The sequence below is a fragment of the Hyla sarda genome, chromosome 3, assembly GCF_029499605.1.
Source record: "Hyla sarda isolate aHylSar1 chromosome 3, aHylSar1.hap1, whole genome shotgun sequence".
NCBI lineage: Eukaryota > Metazoa > Chordata > Amphibia > Anura > Hylidae > Hyla > Hyla sarda.
The window spans coordinates 412537281-412559611 of NC_079191.1; the positions used below are offsets into that span (position 1 = coordinate 412537281).

At 44.2% G+C, this 22331-nt stretch overlaps 1 protein-coding gene across 6 annotated transcripts in view; it reads left to right on the forward strand.

Annotated features, from left to right (window-relative positions):
• HHAT (hedgehog acyltransferase) overlaps window positions 1–22331 on the forward strand; it is a 489607-nt gene that overhangs the window by 171959 nt on the left and 295317 nt on the right. For all 6 annotated transcript variants that reach the window (XR_008891670.1, XM_056568209.1, XM_056568211.1 and 3 more), the window contains 2 exons: window positions 4417–4629; window positions 11037–11208. Coding sequence is in view for 5 of the 6 variants with exons in the window: in XM_056568209.1 (XP_056424184.1) it covers window positions 4417–4629; window positions 11037–11208 (385 nt within the window). In the remaining variant the exon portion in view is untranslated. The remainder of the gene's footprint in view (window positions 1–4416; window positions 4630–11036; window positions 11209–22331) is intronic.

Genomic DNA, 22331 nt, shown 5'->3' on the forward strand with positions numbered 1-22331 from the left:
TTATTATTATTACTATTAGTAGCAGTATTATTATTATTATTATGATTATTATTAGTATTAGCAGTAGTATTATTTTTATTATTATTATTACTATTAGTAGCAGTATTATTATTATTATTATTATGATTATTATTAGTATTAGCAGTAGTATTATTAGTAGTAGTAGTAGTAGTATTAACAATTCAGACTCCAGATCGGACTAAAAATATATTTAGACCCCAGACCAGACTATGCAGTTTGACTACCTTTCTTTTTGGAAAAGCAGAGAACAGAGGGACAGCCTGTCACTATATAGTAGCTGCACCCTATATCTCAAGGGGGTGGCACTGTTAAGGAACATTGCTAAATTTACTTTCTGTGTGACCACAGTGCTCTCTGCTGACACCTCTGTCCATGTCAGAAACTGTCTAGTGCAGGAGAGGTTTGCTCCAGGGATTTGCTCCTACTCTGGACAGTTCCTGACATGGACAGAGGTGTCAGCAGAAAGCACTGTGGTCAGACAGTCAAACTTCCTCTGGAACATACAATAGAAGTAATTTACAAATCTGTTTAACTTTCTGTCAGTTGATTTAAAAAACCCCTTTAAAGCTGGCCAGTCTTCCCCCATTGTGTAGTTTATGGTTGGCCAGTCTTGCCCCATTGTGTAGTTTATGGTGGGCTGGTCTTGCCCCATTGTGTAGTTTATGGTTGGCCGGTCTTGCCCCATTGTGTAGTTTTTAGCTGTCCTATCTTCCCCATTGTGTAGTTTAGGGTTCGCCGATCTTGCCCCTTTGTGTAGTTTATCGTTGGCCGGTCTTGCCCCATTGTGTAGTTTAAAGCTGGCCAGTCTTCCCCCATTGTATAGTTTATGGTTGGCCGATCTTGCCCCATTGTGTAGCTTATGGTTGGCCAGTCTTGCCCCTTTGTGAAGTTTATGGTTTGCCGGTCTTGCCCCTTTGTGAAGTTTATGGTTGGGCGGTCTTGCCCCTTTGTGAAGTTTATGGTTGGCCGGTCTTGCCCCTTTGTGTAGATTATGGTTGGCCGGTCTTGCCCAATTGTTTAGTTTATGGTTGGCCGGTCTTGCCCAATTGTTTAGTTTATGGTTGGCCGGTCTTGCCCCATTGTGTAGTTTATGGTTGGCCGGTCTTGCCCCTTTGTGTAGATTATGGTTGGCCGGTCTTGCCCCATTGTGTAGTTTATGGTTGTCCGGTCTTGCCCCATTGTGTAGTTTATGGTTGGCTGGTCTTGCCCCATTGTGTAGTTTATGGTTGGCCGGTCTTGCCCCATTGTGTAGTTTATGGTTGTCCGGTCTTGCCCCATTGTGTAGTTTAAAGCTGGCCAGTCTTCCCCCATTGTATAGTTTATGGTTGGCCGATCTTGCCCCATTGTGTAGCTTATGGTTGGCCAGTCTTGCCCCTTTGTGAAGTTTATGGTTTGCCAGTCTTGCCCCTTTGTGAAGTTTATGGTTGGCCGGTCTTGCCCCTTTGTGAAGTTTATGGTTGGCCGGTCTTGCCCCTTTGTGTAGATTATGGTTGGCCGGTCTTGCCCAATTGTTTAGTTTATGGTTGGCCGGTCTTGCCCAATTGTTTAATTTATGGTTGGCCGGTCTTGCCCCATTGTGTAGTTTATGGTTGGCCGGTCTTGCCCCTTTGTGTAGATTATGGTTGGCCGGTCTTGCCCCATTGTGTAGTTTATGGTTGTCCGGTCTTGCCCCATTGTGTAGTTTATGGTTGGCTGGTCTTGCCCCATTGTGTAGTTTATGGTTGGCCGGTCTTGCCCCATTGTGTAGTTTATGGTTGTATGGCAAGAGAAGCCGGACCTGCAGATCCTGATGGGTTTGTCCAGGTGTAGCCTATTGAGTAAATGTGAAAATAAAATAAGGCAGATCATTTTTTTACCCTGCTATTTGCAATAGTTTTTATTCTTGACCGTGTATATTAAGCTTTAAATACCTACTCCCGGAAGACCCCTTTAACAACATTTTTAGCTAGCATGACTTCACACTGTGCTTATTATGTATGTCGTTTTAGCCGCATATAATGTAGTTATTAAAGCACAAGCAATTTTCCTTTGTACTGTAAAGTGTGTCCCTGACTGGCTCCCCGATGGGCCATATAATACATCCCCTTAGAAACACTGGCTCCTGTAATAGTGCGTTGTGGGAGCCGGGCACAGGGCAATGTAATGCATATAAGATCTTTGTAGGGAACTGTTGTTATATAAGTTGAGGCTGTGTTCTTCTCTATCTCATCCCGTGCAGCAGAAAATAAAATCTTCCTGATAATCAGAGGGTGAGATCAGCCGCACAGCCGTAGTCTACAGGCTATAATGCACTTACCTCTCATCGCCAGCTTCTCCAGAACCTCCCAATGTTTTCAGCAAAAATTTGGGCTAAGAAGATTTTCTGAGGTTTTACTTGAAGCTCCTGAGCCCCCAATGCAAAACCTGTAAGAGCCCCATGGCCCCACAACCCCATACCTACCGTAATATGGATGTCTTCCTTCTTATGTGTTAGAAGAGAAATTGGGTGTGACTGCTATCCCCTATATCTATGCCTTGGAAACACTGACCCCCTAAATACCCAACACCCAGTATCCTCTCTCCCTTGTCTTTCTTCCTTCCTTTTTACCCTTTTTCCCTCTATTTCCTTCCATCTCTCTTTCCTTTTGTCCTTACTGCCTTCTTCCTATCTCATCCCTCTCTCTCTTTTTTTTCTTCCCCTCTCTCTTCACTTTCTAACTACCTCTCTCCCTTTCTTCATCTTTCCTTCCTCCCCTCCTCTTTTCCTTGCATTTTTTATTTCCATTTTACCCATCCTTCCTCCATTTCCCTCCATCTTTCCGTCCCTTCTTTCTTCCTTTCTTCCTACCTCCTTCCTCTCTCTTTGCTTTCTTCCTCCCTTCCCCTCTCTCTTTTCTTTCTAGCTACCTCTCTCCTATTCTTCATCTTTCCTTTCCTTTCTCTCCTCCTCTTTTCCTTGCCTTTCTTTCTTCCCTTTTACCCTTCCTTCCTCCATTTTCCTAAATCTTTCATTCCCTTCTTTATTCCTTTCTTCCTACTTCCTTTTTTCCTACCTCTCTCCTCTCTCTCTCTCTTTCCTTTCTTCCTCCCTCCCTCTCTTTTCTTTATAGCTACCTCTCTTCCTTGCTGCCTCTTCCCCTTTACTTCCTCCCTTCATCTCTCCTTTTTTTTCTATTTACCTTAACTTTCTCCCCCATTCTTTCGATTTCCCTTTACTTCCTCTCTCCTGTTCGTTCTCTTTCCCTTTACTTCCTCCCTTCCTTTTTCCCTTTCTTCCTCTTGCCCTTTACCTCCTCCCTTCCTTTTTCCCTTTCTTCCTCTTGCCCATTAATTCCTTCCTTTTTCCCTTTCTTCCTCTTGCCCTTTCCCTCCTCCCTTCCTTTTTTCCCTTTCTTCCTCTTGCTCTTTACTTCCTTCCTTCCTTTTTCCCTTTCTTCCTCTTGCCCTTTACCTCCTCCCTTCCTTTTTCCCTTTCTTCCTCTTGCTCTTTACTTCCTTCCTTCCTTTTTCCCTTTCTTCCTCTTGCCCTTTACCTCCTCCCTTCCTTTTTCCCTTTCTTCCTCTTGCTCTTTACTTCCTCTCTTCCTTTTTCCCTTTCTTCCTCTTGTCCTTTACTTCCTTCCTTCCTTTTTCCCTTTCTTCCTCTTGCCCTTTACTTCCTCTCTTCCTTTCTTCCTCTTGCCCATTACTTCCTTCCTTTTTCCCTTTCTTCCTCTTGCCCATTACTTCCTTCCTTTTTCCCTTTCTTCCTCTTGCCCTTTACTTCCTTCCTCTCTCCCCTTCTTGCTCCCTTCCTCTGTCCTTCCATCCTTCCTTTATCCCCTTTCCCTTTATTTTTCTTTCCTCAATTCTTCCCTTCCTTTCTCTTTCCTGTTTCCTTGCTCTCTTCCTTTACTTCCTCTCTTCTTTTCCTCCCTTTCCCAGACTGACTTATGCTTATCCAACCTCTAATATTAGTTTTCCTTTGTGCACTACCCTGGGTCACAGTCCTTTTTGTATTGACTTTATAACGACCACTGAAAGGTTCTTCAAAAATAATACCACATCAAGGGTTTCCTCTAAGTGAAAGCCTTCATTTTATGATGTTTAATCTCTTTTCAAATCCAGAGCTGCTTTATAATTGTTGCCATTGGAAACAAACAGTGGTTTATTCCAGCTTCACATTTGAATGGAATTTGAATATAAATATCGTGCAGGGAAATTTATCAAAACCTGTGCAGAGTAAAAGTAGTGCAGTTGCCCATAGCAACCAATCAGATTGCTTCCGAAGGAAGCAATCTGATTGGTTGCTATGGGCAACTGCACCACTTTTTCTCTGCACAGGTTTTGATAAATCTTCCCCCATGTAACTTTAGTATCAAATACGTGAAGCAAACCATGTATGTATGTGTTCTGATCTTCCCGTCTTGTTTCTAGCGGTCGTGGTACGACAGTGAGAATGAGTTCTACCTCCTGAAGTTCACGCTCACCGTGCGCTTCCTATTTTACACAAGTTACTGTTTAGAGTACAGTGGTCTACAAACAAGTGACAAGACCCCCTTCTCCTTCCCTTCATTGATGTCATATGTTTTTTATTACCCTCTCTTCCACAACGGTCCCATCATCAACTACAATGACTTTGCTAAACAGGTAAGAGCCAAAATTGTCTTATGATCCACTCTTCAGTAAACGAATGAAAAACTACAACACCCAGTATGCTCAGACATTCATTGGCCATCCGGGCATGCTGTGAGTTGTAGTTTTGCAATAGCCGGAGGTACCTTGGTTGGGAAACACTGCTATAAAGATTTCTAGTGAGTCCTGGGCAGCTCTCCCGACATGTCTGCTTTAGTAAGTAATTGTATTTTGCAAGAAAAAACTATTCTAAAGCATCTTGTCTTAGATCATTATGTTGTGCTGTTCCTTTAGTTGCTTCTCCTAGTTGCTTTAACCTGTTCAGGACGCAGGGCGTATTGGTACGCCCTGCATCCCAAGTCCTTAAGGATGTAGGGCGTACCTGTATGCCCTGGTCCCGTTTACCGGGTTTAAACCTTTCTCACCAGCAGAGAACGGGTTAAACCCGGTGGGTCCAGGTTGCTAAGGGCAGCCAGGACCCATTGTTAATGCCTGGCACCGGCGATCAGGCCGATGCCTGGCATTAAAGGGGTTATCCAGGAAAAACTTTTTTTATATATATATCAACTGGCTCCAGAAAGTTAAACAGATTTGTAAATTACTTCTATTAAAAAATATTAATCCTTTCAGTACTTATGAGCTGCTGAAGTTGAGTTGTTCTTTTCCATCTAAGTGCTCTCTGATGACACGTGTCTCGGGAACAGCCCAGTTTAGAAGCAAATACCCATATCAAACCTCTTCTACTCTGTGCAGTTCCCGAGACAAGCAGAGATGTCAACAGAGAGCACCGTTTCCAGACAGAAAACAACAACTCAACTTCAGCAGCTGATAATTATTGAAAGGATTAAGATTTTTTAATAGAAGTAATTTACAAATCTGTTTAACTTTGTGGAGCCAGTTGATATAAGAAAAAAAGTTTGTTCCTGGAATACCCCTTTAACCCTTAAAGGAAACTAAAAGTGTCCCGGCAGTTCAGTCGGGCTGATTGGGACAATTGCGACATAATCACGATGTACCGATCAGCTGAGAGGACGACGGGAGGATCCCTACCTGCCTCTCCGTCGTCCTATCGGCGATCTGCTGCTCCATGACTTTCCAGCAGGCAGAGCCCCGAGAACACTGATCAGCGCTATGCTATGACATAGCGCTGATCAGTGGCAGAGATCAATGTACTGCATGTTATAGCCCCCTATGGGGGCTATAACATAACGTAAAAAGTGTAAAAATAAAGTTAATAAAAATGATTTAACCCCTTCCCTAATAAATGTTTCAGTATAAGATAGGCATATCTCTTCTATACAGTATGAAGCTATTGCACATTGACACTTGGGGGATCACGATAGTTCACACAGGTTTCAAGCTACATAATATATCATCTATCCTTACTATGTGTCGCTTATGGCCGGGCTCTGATCTTCCGCCCTCTCTTACATGTCTGAACCCTTCACATGGCCGCTGATCCTGTAACACTTTCCGTTCTTTCTGTTCTTGATCTGTTGCTATGACAAATAATTTCATATACATTTCTAATGTGACAGGAGTAAGTGTGGGTGTTTAGTAATGTATCCAGCCTAAGAGAGAACTTTCTGTGATATCATTTCAGATTATGCAGAAGGATATACAACTGGGTCCACATTCTGTGCAATGTGATCGCTCAGCCTTGTGGGATAATTACACAGCGTGCGGTTATTAAAGGGGAATATGAAGGCACGCTAAGTGTTAAATCACGATTGATAGTTCAGCTTATCTACTGCAAAGTGTTCACGTTCAGGTGCCGGCTAATTGATAGCATTGCTCTGAAATTTGTCATTGGTTTGTCATTGGGGCAATGTTTACACTGCATTCAGTTTGGCTTCAGGCACATATGATCCAGAGAGGCTCAAAGATACCCTTCCTACCACCATTGGGGAGTATTCTTCCCTGCACTCCTCACTGCAGTAGCGCTGCCATGTCCTCTCCCTACCCCCGCACTGATGTCTTCTCTTTCCTCTCTTCTCACTCTTCTCTAAGCCCACAAAAAATCTTCTCTCCCCCTCAGCCCCGTCCCCTCTTCCTGCACCCAAGTATTCTCTGCACCTGCCTACCGGACAGTTAAATCATAGTCTACCATGAGGTTGGTTCCGTGGCAGGATGTTTTTAAACTCCTGGGCAATCTCCACTGCCGAGAGTAATGCAATCAGAAGATGTACCAGAAGTACTATAGACCTGCATGGGACTTCCGATACATCTCCTGATCACATTACTCTCGGGCTACGGAGATTGTCCAGGTGTTTTAAACATCCTGCTGCTGGACCAACGCCATGGTAAAGTATAGTTTAACTGTCCTGACTCTGCTGTTTACTCTTGGGCTGTGGAGATTCAGTATCTGGACATCTTTAAACTCTAGTTGTCTAGAAGTGATGCAGAAACATACATATATACAAATATGCACACATATTTATTTATAGTTCCAAAGTCATGGTAATGCTGCATCTTTTTCCTGCAAAGGAGGGCATTACATTTACAGAATATATGATTTCAGGTTGTAAAGTACCTCCAATGCTGGTGCCTAAAAAAACAAAACAAAAAAAACCGAACAAAATATTAATAGTACCGTGCCTGACTATGGGCTGTGTCTGGTATTGTCTGGTGAGGTGATGTTTTTGGAACCAAACAGCAATGTTTTATTAATCCTCTCCAACCCCAGTAACTTTGGAAGCAGATGTGATATATGACAATGACGTGGTCACATATTCCAGGCACACAGGTTGTAGCTCTGTAGCGATACATATGCATTAGCGGTGCGGTAGTTTTACATAATAATTGCCGTGTATAGTTTGATCCCGGTACAAGTGTTTACATGAAAAGAATGGAGATGTGCTGGGCTTTGTTGGTGAAGGTTAGAACCTCCGGTGAGCTCCCGGTCTGCACAGCTTCAGCCTATATGTCAATGTTACATATGGTAATTCTCTTGTCTCTGAGAATCAGATTGATGTTTTCCCAAATGCGGCAAATCACTTACATGTGAGCGTACGGTAAATTTATTACAAGGTGGCCGCTGAACCCTAACCTGGGAGGAGAAAAGAGACAGCAAATATTACATTTATAAAATTACATCTGAATATGCAAATATAGAAGGTCAATGTATGGGGGAGAAAGGGAATCACCCTGTGATTTACTGTACATGTATAATAATATCCAGGAGGGGCCAGCAGCCACAAATCTATGTCCTATCTATCTCATATCTATCTATCCCATATCTATCTATCTATCTCATATCTATCTATCTCATATCTATCTATTTATCTCATATCTATCTATCTATCTCATATCTATCTATCTATCTATCTCATATCTATCTATCTCATATCTATCTATCTATCTATCTCATATCTATCTATTTATCTCATATCTATCTATCTATCTCATATCTATCTATCTAATATCTATCTATCTCATATCTATCTATCTATCTCATATCTATCTATCTCATATCTATCTATCTATCTCATATCTATCTATTTATCTCATATCTATCTATCTATCTCATATCTATCTATCTATCTATCTCATATCTATCTATCTCATATCTATCTATCTATCTATCTATCTCATATCTATCTATTTATCTCATATCTATCTATCTATCTCATATCTATCTATCTAATATCTATCTATCTCATATCTATCTATCTATCTCATATCTATCTATCTCATATCTATCTATCCCATATCTATCTATCTCAAATCTATCTATCCCATATCTATCTATTTATCTCATATCTACCTATCTATCTCATATCTATCTATCTCATATCTATCTATCTATCTATCTATCTATCTCATATCTATCTATCTATCTATCTATCTATCTATCTAATATCTATCTATCCCATATCTATCTATTTATCTCATATCTACCTATCTATCTCATATCTATCTATCTATCTCATATCTACCTATCTATCTCATATCTATCTATCTATCTCATATCTATCTATCTCATATCTATCTATATATCTATCTCCTATCTATCTATCTCATATCTATCTACCTATCTATCTCATATCTATCTATCTATCTATCTCATATCTATCTATCTCATATCTATCTATCTCATATCTATCTATCTCATATCTTTCTATCTCATATCTATCTATCTATGTATCTCATATCTATCTATCTCATATCTATCTATCTATCTATCTCATATCTATCTATCTCATATCTATCTCATATCTTTCTATCTCATATCTATCTATCTCATATCTCATATCTATCTATCTATCTCATATCTATCTATCTCATATCTATCTATCTATCTATCTATCTATCTCATATCTGTCTAATATCTATCTATCTAGCAAAAGAAAAAATACGGGCAGCACTGCATAAAAACAATAGTTCAAGTTGTTGCTCGCTGTAGATGGACTTGGTCCCAAAAGTCCCAGATCAAATAAATAGCAGAAAAACAGCAGCACACAGGTGGCTATGGTGAAAAAGATGTGGCTTTTATTCACCAAACAATGGCGACGTTTCTGTTGCCTCTCGCAGCCATTGTCGAGCGAGAGGCAGCCGAAACGTTGCCATTGTTTGGTGAATAAAAGCCACATCTTTTTCACCATAGCCACCTGTGTGCCACTGTTTTTCTGCTATTTATCTATCTATCTACACAAGAAGAAGAATTTGCAGCACTCCAACAAAATAGTTAAGGGGAAAAAAATAAAAATGTATTCCATCCAAAGTGCGACGTTACGGTCGCCCATTGCGACCATTTTCAAGCATCTATCTCCTATCTATCTATCTATCTATCTATCTATCTATCTATCTATCGATCTCATATCTATCTCCTATTACACATCTTCTGTTATCCATCATGTGAATATGCCATAAATATGTAGCTTGTAAATACCCCTGAGGGTATGTTCACATGTACAGGATCTGCTGTATATTTTCTGCTCCTGATTTTGCTACCCATTGACTTGACTAACGGGTAGCAAAATCAGCTGCAGAAAATATGCAGCAAATCCTCTGCGTGTGAACTTACTCTAAAGGCATGGTCACATGGGCCCCATGCGCAGCATACATGAAGGGGACGGATCAGCTGTCCTGGGGAGAGCCGGGGGAATTGTGCATGAGATCGCGGGTGGTCCTAGTGGTTGGACCCCGGCGATCAGACACTGATAAGTTATACTGCACAACAGTACTCCTTTAAAGGAAATCTGTCACCAGTGTCACCTGCACTAACCTGTCAGTACCAACAGGTAGTGCAGGTGACACTGATGACAGCGGTACTTACCTTGTCCCATTCCATGGCGCTGATCTCCGGTAATCTTCTCCGTTAGGGTATGTTCACACTGAGTAAATCGAGAGTAATTCTCGACGAAAAATTTACCGGCGGAAATTTTTTTTTCATTTTCACGCAAAATTTGCGCGAAATGAGGGAGAAAGAAGTGAAGGGTTTTTCAGCCATTCCCGCGCGAAAACGATGTCGGGCGGAATTTTTTTTTACCATTGACTTCGATTGATTTCTGCTAACAGATTCCGCTTGAAGAATAAACATGTTATTTCTTCAAGCGGAGCGGAATTCAGCGTCGGAATTCCGCTAGCAGAATTTCCGCAGTGTGAACAGGAAAGCAGAAATAACATTAAAGCCAATGGGCAGAGGAGATGAGCCTTAATTTGGAGCAGAGAATTCAAGAGGAATTACTCAAGTAAATTCCTCTTGAATTACTCCGTGTGAACGGGGCCTTAAGCTTCAGCTCTGGCTCGGCTTGGGGGATCCTGCTGTGGGATCCTGCAGAGAGCAGCGGCTTGGGGCATGGGCGGAGCTTACTGATGTCACCGCTGCTGTGGGATCCTGCAGAGAGCAGCAGCGGCTTAGGGCATGGGCGGAGCTTAGTGATGTCACCTCTGCTGCTCCCTGCTGGGTCCCACTGCTAGAGAACAGCAGCGGTAATGTCACTAAGCTCCGCCCATGCCCCAAGCCGGGCCAGAGCTGAAGCATAACGGAGAAGATTACCGGAGATCCCCGCCACGGAACGGGACAAGGTAAGTACCGTTGTCATCAGTGTCACCTGCACTGTTGGTACCGACAGGTTAGTGCAGGTGACACTGGTGACAGATTTCCTTTAAACATGCGCAGGATACTGTACATGTGAATAGATTCTAAAGAAGTTGTCCACCAATTTACATTTTTTAAAGAGTTAAAATGTGGACAAATAAAAAAAACAATTTTACTATGCGAATCCTGAAGATAAGCCAATGTCCACGTTTTGTGGCACTCTGTCCATTAAAACAAACCTACGGCCTGGCTGATACCAGTATTTATGTTGATGGGGATGACCAAAGAGCTCGCCCTCTATAAGAGTTATACTGTGTATAGGAGGAGTACGACACTTGGCAGGAGATTGACAATGTTGGTGTTTTCTTTTTATTACCAGATGTTTGTGCAGGACACAAAATGGACGGATTTAGCTTTTTCTGGATTGTTGTCAGATGTATGTCGCCTTGTTTTGTGGTGGTTTCTGGCGGAGCTGATGATCTACACCATGTATATGCACGCAATGTACAGCAGCCCGGCCCTCCTGGAAGAGGCCTCGTACTGGACCCTCGGTGAGTGCTGAGGGTGGGGTTGCCAACTTTCTTTCAAAAAAGATACCGGACATGCTCATTTGCATAATTATGCGTGACATCACAGGATACACATGCAGGGGAAATGTTGTCCTATTCTGACCCCTATAACCTTTTTTATTTCTCCTTATACTGGCCTGTATGAGGGCTCATTTTTTGCACCCCGATACGTGGTTTTTAACAGTACCATTTCTGTTCCGATGTGACTTTTTGATTGCTTTTTTTTTATTTATTTTTTTTATTTAATTCAAGAGTTGCAGTTAGTTACTAACTGCAACTCCCAGCATGCCCTGATACAGCCTGTGGCTTAACAGCTGCCCCAAACAAAAACTACAACTCCCAGCATGTTGGACTATATAGTAGTATAGTGTCTAGGCCAGTGTTTCCCAACCAGGGGTGCCTCCAGCTGTTGCAAAACTACAACTCCCAGCATGTTGGACTATACAGTAGTATATAGTATAGGTCAGTGTTTCCCAACCAGGGGTGCCTCCAGCTGTTGCAATCCGTGCAATGTAAAGTATAGGACAGTGGTCTACAACCTGCAGACCTCCAGATGTTGCAAAACTACAACACCCAGCATGCCCGGACAGCCGTTGGCTGTCCGGGCATGCTGGGAGTTGTAGTTTTGCAACATCTGGAGGTCCGCAGGTTGAAGACCACTGGTATTGGAGGTAGTACTCACGTGTCCCCGCCGCTCCGGACCATCACCGCTGCCCTGGATGTCGCCCTCCATCGCTGTCGCTGCGTCCCCGACGCTCCGGCAAGGCCTCTGCTTCCCCGGCATCCTTGCTCTCCGTCACCGCCATCACGTTACGCATGCCGCTCCTATTGGATGATGGGACGGCATGTGCGGCAACATGATGACGACGATGGAGAGCGCCGATGATGCAGGGGATCCCGAAGAGGACGCGCCGGAGCCCCGAGGACAGGTAAGTGATCGTCAACAGACCACACGGAGCACCGTAAACGGCTATCCGGTGGCAGCTGAAGCAGTCTGCACTGTCAGATAGCCGTTTATGCGATAACCCCGACATACAAAAGCATCGTAGAGGCCATTGTATGTTGAAATGATCGTATGGCGGGGCCATCGTAGGTCGGGGGGTCACTGTACTATGGGGGAGTGTTACGCCGAGCGCTCCGGGTCCCTGCTCCTCCCTGGAGCGCTCGCGGCGTTTCTCTCTCTGCAGCGCCCCGGTCAGACCCGCTGACCGGGAGCGCTGCACTGACACTGCCGGCGGGGATGCGATTCGCATAGCGGGACGCGCCCGCTCGCAAATCGCATCCCAAGTCACTCACCTGTCCCAGCCCCCGGCTGTCATGTCCTGGCGCGCGCGGCTCCGCTCCTTAGGGCACGCGCGCCAGCTCTCTAAGATTTAAAGGGCCAGTGCACCAATGATTGGTGCCTGGCCCAATCAGTCTAATTAGCTTCCACCTGCTCCGTGGCTATATCACCTCACTTCCCCTGCACTCCCTTGCCGGATCTTGTTGCCTTGTGCCAGTGAAAGCGTTTAGTGTTGTCCAAAGCCTGTGTTCCAGACCTTATGCTATTCCATTTGACTACGAACCTTGCCACCTGCCCCGACCTTCTGCTACGTCTGACCTTGCCTCTGCCTAGTCCTTCTGTCCCACGCCTTCTCAGCAGTCAGCGAGGTTGAGCCATTGCCGGTGGATACGACCTGGTTGCTACCGCCGCAGCAAGACCATCCCGCTTTGCGGTGGGCTCTAGTGAATACCAGTAGCATCTTAGAACCGGTCCACCGACACGGTCCACGCCAATCCCTCGCTGACACAGAGGATCCACATCCAGCTAGCCGAATCGTGACCGTAGATCCGGCCATGGATCCCGCTGAGGTGCCGCTGCCGAGTCTCGCTGACCTATCCACGGTGGTCGCTCAGCAATCGCAGCAAATTGCCCAACAAGGACAGCAGCTGTCGCAGTTGACCGCCACGTTACAGCAACTTCTGCCACTGCTACAGCAGCAACCATCTCCTCCGCCAGCTCCTGCACCTCCTCCGCAGCGAGTGGCCGCTCCTAGCCTCCGCTTGTCCCTGCCGGACAAATTTGATGGGGACTCTAGACTCTGACGTGGCTTTCTGTCTCAATGTTCCCTACATATGGAGATGTTGTCGGACCATTTTCCCACAGAACGGTCTAAAGGTGGCGTTCGTAGTAAGTCTTCTTTCTGGAAAGGCCTTGTCTTGGGCCACACTGCTCTGGGACCGCAATGATCCTGCCACAGCCACAGTCCAGTCCTTCTTCGCTGAAGTCCATAGTGTTTTCGAGGAACCAGCCCGAGCTTCTTCTGCCGAGACTGCCCTGCTGAACCTGGTCCAGGGTAATTCTTCAGTAGGCGAGTACGCCATCCAATTTCGTACTCTCGCTTCCGAATTATCTTGGAATAACGAGGCTCTCTGCGCGACCTTTAAAAAAGGCCTATCCAGTAACATCAAGGATGTGCTGGCCGCACGAGAGATTCCTGCCAACCTGCAAGAACTTATCCATTTGGCCACCCGCATTGACATGCGTTTTTCTGAGAGACACCAGGAGCTCCGCCAGGAAAAAGACCTTGATCTCTGGGCACCTCTCCCACAGTATCCTTTGCAATCTACGCCTGGGCCTCCCGCCGAGGAGGCTATGCAAGTGGATCGGTCTCGCCTGACCCAGGAAGAGAGGACTCGCCGTAGGGAAAAACATCTTTGTCTGTACTGCGCCAGTACCAAACATTTCCTGGTGGATTGCCCTATTCGTCCTCCACTTCTGGGAAACGCACGCACCCAGCTCATGTGGGTGTGGCGTCTCATGGTACGAAGTCTGCTTCTCCACGTCTCACGGTGCCTGTGTGGAGTTCTCCTTCTGCCAACTCCTCCCTCTCAGCCGTGGCCTTCTTGGACTCTGGTGCCTCTGGAAATTTTATTCTGGACTCTTTGGTGAATAAGTTCTGCATCCCGGTGACCCGTCTCGTCAAGCCGCTCTACATTTCCTCGGTCAACGGAGTTAAATTGGACTGCACCGTGCGTTACCGCACAGAACCCCTCTTAATGTGCATTGGACCCCATCACGAAAAGATTGAATTGTTCGTCCTTCCCAACTGTACCTCTGAAGTCCTCCTCGGTCTGCCATGGCTCCAGCATCATTCTCCCACCCTTGACTGGACCACCGGGGAGATCAAGAATTGGGGCCCTGCTTGCCGCAAGAAATGCCTCACGTCTCCTCCCAGTCCCGTCAGGCAAGCCTCGGTGCCTCCTCCTACACCTGGTCTCCCCAAAGCCTATCAGGACTATACTTTGCCTCCCCATATCCCCCGTCCTGGTAACACTCTGCCCCGTGCCAAGCTTCACCCTCTGCCCTCCCTCCCCATTCCCACTCCTGCTGAACTGCCTGCATTTGATGAGGAAACCCTACAATCGCTCCCAGTGTCCTCGTCCCACGTGAAGCAATTGCCGGACAAAAAAAGGGGGAGACCTAAGGGGGGGGGGGGTACTGTTACGCCGAGCGCTCCCCGGAGCGCTCGCGGCATTTCTCTCTCTGCAGCGCCCCGGTCAGACCCGCTGACCGGGAGCGCTGCACTGACACTGCCGGCGGGGATGCGATTCGCATAGCGGGACGTGCCCGCTCGCGAATCGCATCCCAAGTCACTCACCTGTCCCAGCCCCCGGCTGTCATGTCCTGGCGCGCGTGGCTCCGCTCCTTAGGGCGCGCGCGCACCAGCTCTCTAAGATTTAAAGGGCCAGTGCACCAATGATTGGTGCCTGGCCCAATCAGCTTAATTAGCTTCCACCTGCTCCCTGGCTATATCACCTCACTTCCCCTGCACTCCCTTGCCGGATCTTGTTGCCTTGTGCCAGTGAAAGCGTTTAGTGTTGTCCAAAGCCTGTGTTCCAGATCTTCTGCTATCCACATTGACTAATAACCTTGCCGCCTGCCCCGACCTTCTGCTACGTCTGACCTTGCCTCTGCCTAGTCCTTCTGTCCCACGCCTTCTCAGCAGTCAGCGAGGTTGAGCCGTTGCCGGTGAATACGACCTGGTTGCTACCGCCGCAGCAAGACCATCCCGCTTATCATGATGGGGGCAGTGAACTGGGAGGATTATAAATTAACAAGATCATGAGAGCTACTCTTTAAGCATTACTGTCATTTAAAACAACTTTTGACATGTTGGCCAGACACATCAAAAGTTGAGATTGCATTAGGTCTTACAGAGTTGAGTTATAAACTGGGGAATGGCACGACATTGCTTTTTACTCCCCGGCCAGCCAGCAGATCTGACCTTTTTTCTCTGCATAGATTTCTATAGCAAAAAAAGGTCAAGTTTAATTAATTAATTTTTTTTCTTTTAAATCAACTGGTGCCAGAAAGTTAAACAGATGTAAATTACTTCTATAAAAAAAAATCTTAATCCTTCCGGTACTTATTAGCTGCTGAATACCACAGAGGAAATGGTTTTCTTTTTGGAACACATAGCTCTCTGCTGACATCATGACCACAGTGCTCTCTGCTGACATCTCTGTCCATTTGAGGAACTGTCCAGAGCAGCATAGGATTTTCTCCTACTCTGGACAGTTCCTAAAATGGACAGTTCTTTTTCCTTTTTTTTTTAACGTATTGTTATTGGGGTATGTTTTTGCCGCTTGATACCGCATAGTCAGGGATTGATGTCCATATAGGCGGCGACTGTTTACCCTTGCCTCACTTTTCTATTGCCAATGCTGTTTATTGGTGACACTTGTGTTTCTGATTTTGTGTTTCCTATGCAATAAACATTGATTTACCACTAAAATGGACAGAGATGTCAGCAGAGAGCACTGTACTCGTCAGCAGAGAGCTCGGTGTTCCTCTGTAATATTCAGCAGCTAATAAGTACTGGCAGGATTAAGATTTTTTTAATAGAAGTAATTTACAAATCTGTTTAACTTTCTGGCACCAGTTGGTTTCAAATAAAAAAAAGTTTTCCACGGGAGTACCCCTTTAAGAGCTGGGGAGAAAGCCACACTCTGCCGCAAACTTTCCCTGCTTATTTCTCACAGTGGCAGTGGGTCTTAGGGGTGAGACACTGTCTCACCCCCAAGACCCACTGCCACTGTGAGAAATAAGCAGGGAAAGTTTGCGGCAGAGTGTGGCTTTCTCCCCAGCTCTTAAAGGGGTACTCCCGTGGAAAACTTTTTTTATTTGAAACCAACTGGTGCCAGAAAGTTAAACAGATTTGTAAATTACTTCTATTAAAAAATCTTAATCCTGCCAGTACTTATTAGCTGCTGAATACTACAGAGGAACACAGAGCTCTCTGCTGAGATCACGAGCACAGTGCTCTCTGCTGACATCTCTGTCCATTTTAGTGGTGCGATCAACAGCTTACGACACTTTAAAGGTCCAAATATGGACTTTATGATCACCGTTTTCCCCTGCACCTTACCGATTCCAGCCACTGAATTCAGGGGGGCGCAATGCTGAATTAGCACCAAATATTAAACCTTAGCACAGTGTTTCCCAACTAGGGTGCCTCCAGCTGTTGCAAAACTACAACTCCCAGCATGCCCGGACAGCCGAAGGCTGTCCGGGCATGCTGGGAGTTGAAGTTTTGCAACAGCTGGAGGCTCCCTGGTTGGGAAACACTGACCTACCATTATGCCATCACCCATAAAAAAAAAAAAAAAAAGAATGTGGGCCTCTGCTATGTGCAGATTAGAGAATTGCACAATTTGTGACCATAATGGAGACAATTGTTTTGCGCAGCAGAACTGTTCATTTCCCACATCGGGCAAACTCACTCCAAAATTAATAACCTCAAAAGGCGCTGATTATTGTGTCTGGGGAAAGTAATGTGTGTGTACCGATCAGTTACATGGGTACTCCATCAGGAGTCATTGGCGGTAGAGGAAGAAGGACCGGGCTGACATTTGAGGCAGAAATATACACAATGATTAATGTAATGAATTACACAACTAAAAACGTCGGCTCGGAGATAAATTGTTGGCATTTGTGTGGCAGTAATTAAAGGGTTTATCATGGAAAAAACTTTTTTATATATATCAACTGGCTCCAGAAAGTTAAACTGATTTGTAAATGACTTCTATTAAAAAATCTTAATCCTTTCAGTACTTATGAGCTTCTGAAGTTGAGTTGTTCTTTTCTGTCTAAGTGCTCTCTGATGACACGTGTCTCGGGAACCGCCCAGTTTAGAAGAGGTTTACTATGGGGATTTTCTTCTAAACTGGGCGGTTCCCGAGACACATGTCATCAGAGAGCACTTAGACAGAAAAGAACAACTCAACTTCAGAAGCTCATAAGTACTGAAAAGATTAAGATTTTTTAATAGAAGTAATTTACAAATCTGTTTAACTTTCTGGAGCCAGTTGATATATATAAAAAAAGTTTTTTCCTGGATAACCCTTTAAGGTTTTATCCTCTCTTGGCCAAGTAGCATCACATTAAGGAATCCCTTAGGGGTTGTCTCCTTAAAGGGGTACTCCGCCCCTTGACATCTTATCCCCTATCCAAAGGATAGGAGATAAGATGTCAGATCGCCGGGGTCCCGCTGCTGCAGCACCCTGCCATCATTACTGCACAGAGCGAGTTCGCTCTGCACGTAATGACGGGCAATACAGGGGCCGGAGCATCGTTACGTCATGGCTCCGCCCCTCATGACATCACGGCCCGTCCCCTTAATGCAAGTCTATGGCAGGGGGCGTGACGGCCACCACTCCCCCTCCCATAGACTTGTATTGAAGGGGGCGGGCCGTGACGTCATGAGGGGCGGAGCCGTGACGTAACGATGCTCCGGCCCCTGTATTGCCCGTCATTACGTGCAGAGCGAACTCGCTCTGCGCAGTAATGATAGCGGGGTGCTGCAGCAGCGGGACCCCGGCGATCTGACATCTTTTCCCCTATCTTTTGGATAGGGGATAAGATGTCTAGGGGCGGAGTACCCTTTTAAAGTTGTCCCCTTTGAAGATACTTTATTGTTCTTCACACGGGAGCAACTTGAGTGGAATGTCTGCACGGAATATTCTACATGAACAATCCGCTGCAGCAGAGTCCTATTGATTTCAATGCTGCGCTGTTCACACGGCAGAATTTCCGCGCCAGATGTTTCTGTCGCAGAAATTCTGATACCGGCGTCTACAGAAAGAATAGACAAGTCCATTCTTTCTGCGGAGTCTGCAAGAAAATGCATTGCTGTCTGTGAGACGCATTTCCGAGCTGCCGTCAGACATTCTGCACATTTTACGTCCATCTGAACATAGCCTTAGTGGTGTGAACCCAGCCTCAGAGAGAGTAAGGGCCTATTTACACTAAGTATTTTCTGCTCCAGAATTCTGCTTGGAAAAAACTGTACAGCGACCTCCCATTATTCTCTATGGCATTCTTCTGCACCATTCACACTATGGAATTTCCCCGATGTTCCTCTGCGGAAATTCCGGACCCTAGTATACAGCGAAAGAATGAACATGTTCCTTTTTTCAGCAGAATCCGCTCTGAAATGCATTTCCGTCTGGTCCTGGTGCCAGGCGAATCTCTATCTGGAATGTCTCCGGGTGCAGACTCCATAGTATGAATGAGCCTTTATAGAGACATATGCATACTAAAGCCCCTCAACAATGGGACTTTCTGACATAAATAACATATCATAAGATGATAATGTAATGGCAGGATGCTGATCAGCCGTCAATAGCAGAGGCCTGAGGCTTGAGTGACCACTGGTCAGTGCCATCCATGACTTATTTGCTGATACAGCCTATCTATGGCAGGCAATACCAGCAGAGCGCCGATCATATAAATCAATGCATATGCACTGCATTAATCTATATAAGCAATGGCTTATAAAAGTCCCATAGGGGGACTAAAAAAGTGTAAAAAAAATAAATAAAAAAAATAATTATTTATTGTAAAAAATATTTTTTAAAAAAACCTTCCCCCTATTAAAATCTCAAATCGACCCCCCCCCCCCTTCCAATTTAAAGGGGTACTCTGGTGGAAAACTTTTTTTTTTTTTTAATCAACTTTTTTAAAATCACTTTTTATTTCATTTAATTTTTTTTCTGAAATTTGATGAGAGAAAAATATTTTTTGCATTTCCACTGTTGACCGTGTGGAATTAGGGATGTGATCTTTTAATAGCATAAATGCAAAACACATTTGTATTTTTTTTTTTTTTTTAAAGGGGTGCTCTGGTGGAAAACTTTTATTTTTTATTTTTTTTTAAATCAACTGGTGCCAGAAAGTTAAACAAGTACTGGAAGGATTAAGATTTTTTAATAGAAGTAATTTACAAATCTATTAGCTGCTGAATACTACAGAGGAAATTCTTTTCTTTTTGCAACACAGAGCTCTCTGCTGACATCATGACCACAGTGTTCTCTGCTGACATCATGACCACAGTTCTCTCTGCTGACATCTCTGTCCATCTTAGGAACTGTCCAGAGCAGCATATGTTTTCTATGGGGATTTTCTCCTACTCTGGACAGTTCCTAAAATGGACAGAGATGTCAGCAGAGAGCACTGTGCTTGTGATGTCAGCAGAGAGCTCTGTGTTCCAAAAAGAAAAGACTTTCCTTTGTAGTATTCAGCAGCTAATAAATACTGTAAGGATTAAGATTTTTTAATAGAAGTAATTTACAAATCTCTTTAACTTTCTGGCACCAGTTGATTAAAAAAAAAAAAAAAAGTGTTCCACCAGAGTACCCCTTTAAAAAAATACTAATTTGTTTTGCATTCCACACGGTCAACAGTGTAAATGCAAAAAAGATTTTAGTCTCATCACATTTCAGAAAAAAAATGAAATAAAAAGTGATTTAAAAAGTCACATCAACGGGAATATAGTAATGATTTACACTACAGCTCATAGCTAGAGATGAGCGAACTTACAGTAAATTCGATTCGTCACGAACTTCTCGGCTCGATAGTTGATGACTTATCCTGCATAAATTAGTTCAGCTTTCTGGTGCATCGGTGGGCTGGAAAAGGTGGATACATTCCTAGGAAAGAGTCTCCTAGGACTGTATCCACCTTTTCCAGCCCACGGGAGCACCTGAAAGCTGAACTAATTTATGCAGGATAAGTCATCAACTGCCGAGCCGAGAAGTTTGTAACGAATCAAATTTACTGTAAGTTCGCTCATCTCTACTCATAGCGCAAAGGAGCCAACACACAGCTCCATAAAACTAAGAAAAAATATACAGATCAGAACATGGCAAATCACAGATCTTTATATGTATATGTATATATATATATATATATATATATATGTATATGTATATATGTGTATATATATATATACGGTGTGTGTGTGTGTGTATATATATATATATATATATATTTAGTTTGTTTTTTTTTTCAATTAGAAAAAGAAAATGTTTTAAAAATCATTTTTTGCTGAAAATTTGGAACCGTTAAAATCATACTTGTAGAATAAATTTAGCGTGTCCATTTTACCATATAGTGAACAAAATTGCACAGTTGTTTTTTCTTTGTTTTGCTATTTAAAAATCTTAATTCTTCCAGTACTTATCAGCTGCTGTATGCTCTAGAGGAAGTTGTGTAGTTCTTTCCAGTCCGACCACAGTGCTCCCTGCTGCCACCTTTGCTCATTATTTCCCCAATTAGGTGCAGATTCTCCAGATTTGGTGCAGATTCTCTGCAAAAATGCTATGGCAGTGTTACTCAACCAGGGTGTCTCCAGCTGTTGCAAAACTACATCTCCCAGCATGCCCAGACAGCCGAAGGCTGTCTGGGCATGCTGGGAGTTGTAGTTTTAAAACAAATAGAAGCACCCTGATTGGAAAATGGCATGCTGGGAGTTTTCGTTTTGCAACAGCTGGAGGCACCCTGGTCGGAAAACACTGTGCTATGGATTTGTCCTCTGTGGACAATCTGCAGCATCTTTGTCCCATATGGAAGAACCATAGAGGGGACTGACCCCCTTGTCAGTAATTTATTTTTTGATTGACAGCTGGTTGGGCCGGATTGGCGCGTTCATTATTGATTAAATCACATTTACACTGTCATCCATGCAGGTTGTATATTGCACGTGTCAGTGGATTTTATATAAGGTTATAATGCTTACACATCCACTCTGCTAAATAATTGATCACAAAATATTGATTATGTTTTTTTTTAATCAGCAGAAATCCTCCGGGGGACATTGGTACCCATATCTCAATTCTAGATTGTCTATTGAAAATTGCTAGGACTTGTCAATTGTGGGTCTCGATCTAGTTTACTATTTTCCCTTTAACTCTACTGTGAAAGTGAACTGTCAGGTTAAACCAGTGTTTTCCAATCAGGGGGTCTCTATTTGTTTTAAAACTACAACTCCCAGCATGCCCAGACAGCCGAAGGCTGTCTGGGCATGCTGGGACTTGTAGTTTTGCAACAGCTGGAGGCACACTGGTTGGAAAACACTGGACTAGCGTGATGACCCTTTTCCTTTAAAGGAGTACTCCCGTGTGAAACTTTTTTTTTTTTTTAAATCAACTGGTGCCAGAAAGTTAAACAGATTTGTAAATTATTTCTATTAAACAAAAATCTTAATCCTTCCAGTACATTTTTATGGGCTGTATACTACAGAGGAAATGCTTTTCTTTTTGTATTTCTCTGATGTCACGACCACAGTGCTCTCTGCTGTCCATTTTAGGAACTGTTCAGAGCAGCATATGTTGGCTATGGGGATTTTCTCCTGCTCTGGACAGTTCCAAAAATGGACAGCAGAGGTCAGCAGAGAGCACTGTGGTCGTGACATCAGAGAAATACAAAAAGAAAAGCATTTCCTCTGTAGTATACAGCCCATAAAATGTACTGGAAGGATTAAGATTTTTTTTAATAGAAGTAATTTACAAATCTGTTTAACTTTCTGGCACCAGTTGATTTAAAAAAAAAAAAAAAAGTTTTCCACCGGAGTACCCCTTTAAAGGACATCTGTATTGCAATCCCTACACCCCCCCCCCCCCCCCGGGATCTCCTGGATGGGGCTGCGGTAGTATGCTGGAAAGGGGGCGTTCCATCCCCACATGCCGCGGCGGCCGACACGCCCCCTCCATGTTGGGGACCGAAACTGCACTTCCTGCAGACTGCCATGGCCCCATCCAGGAGATCCGGGGGGGCCCCAGCG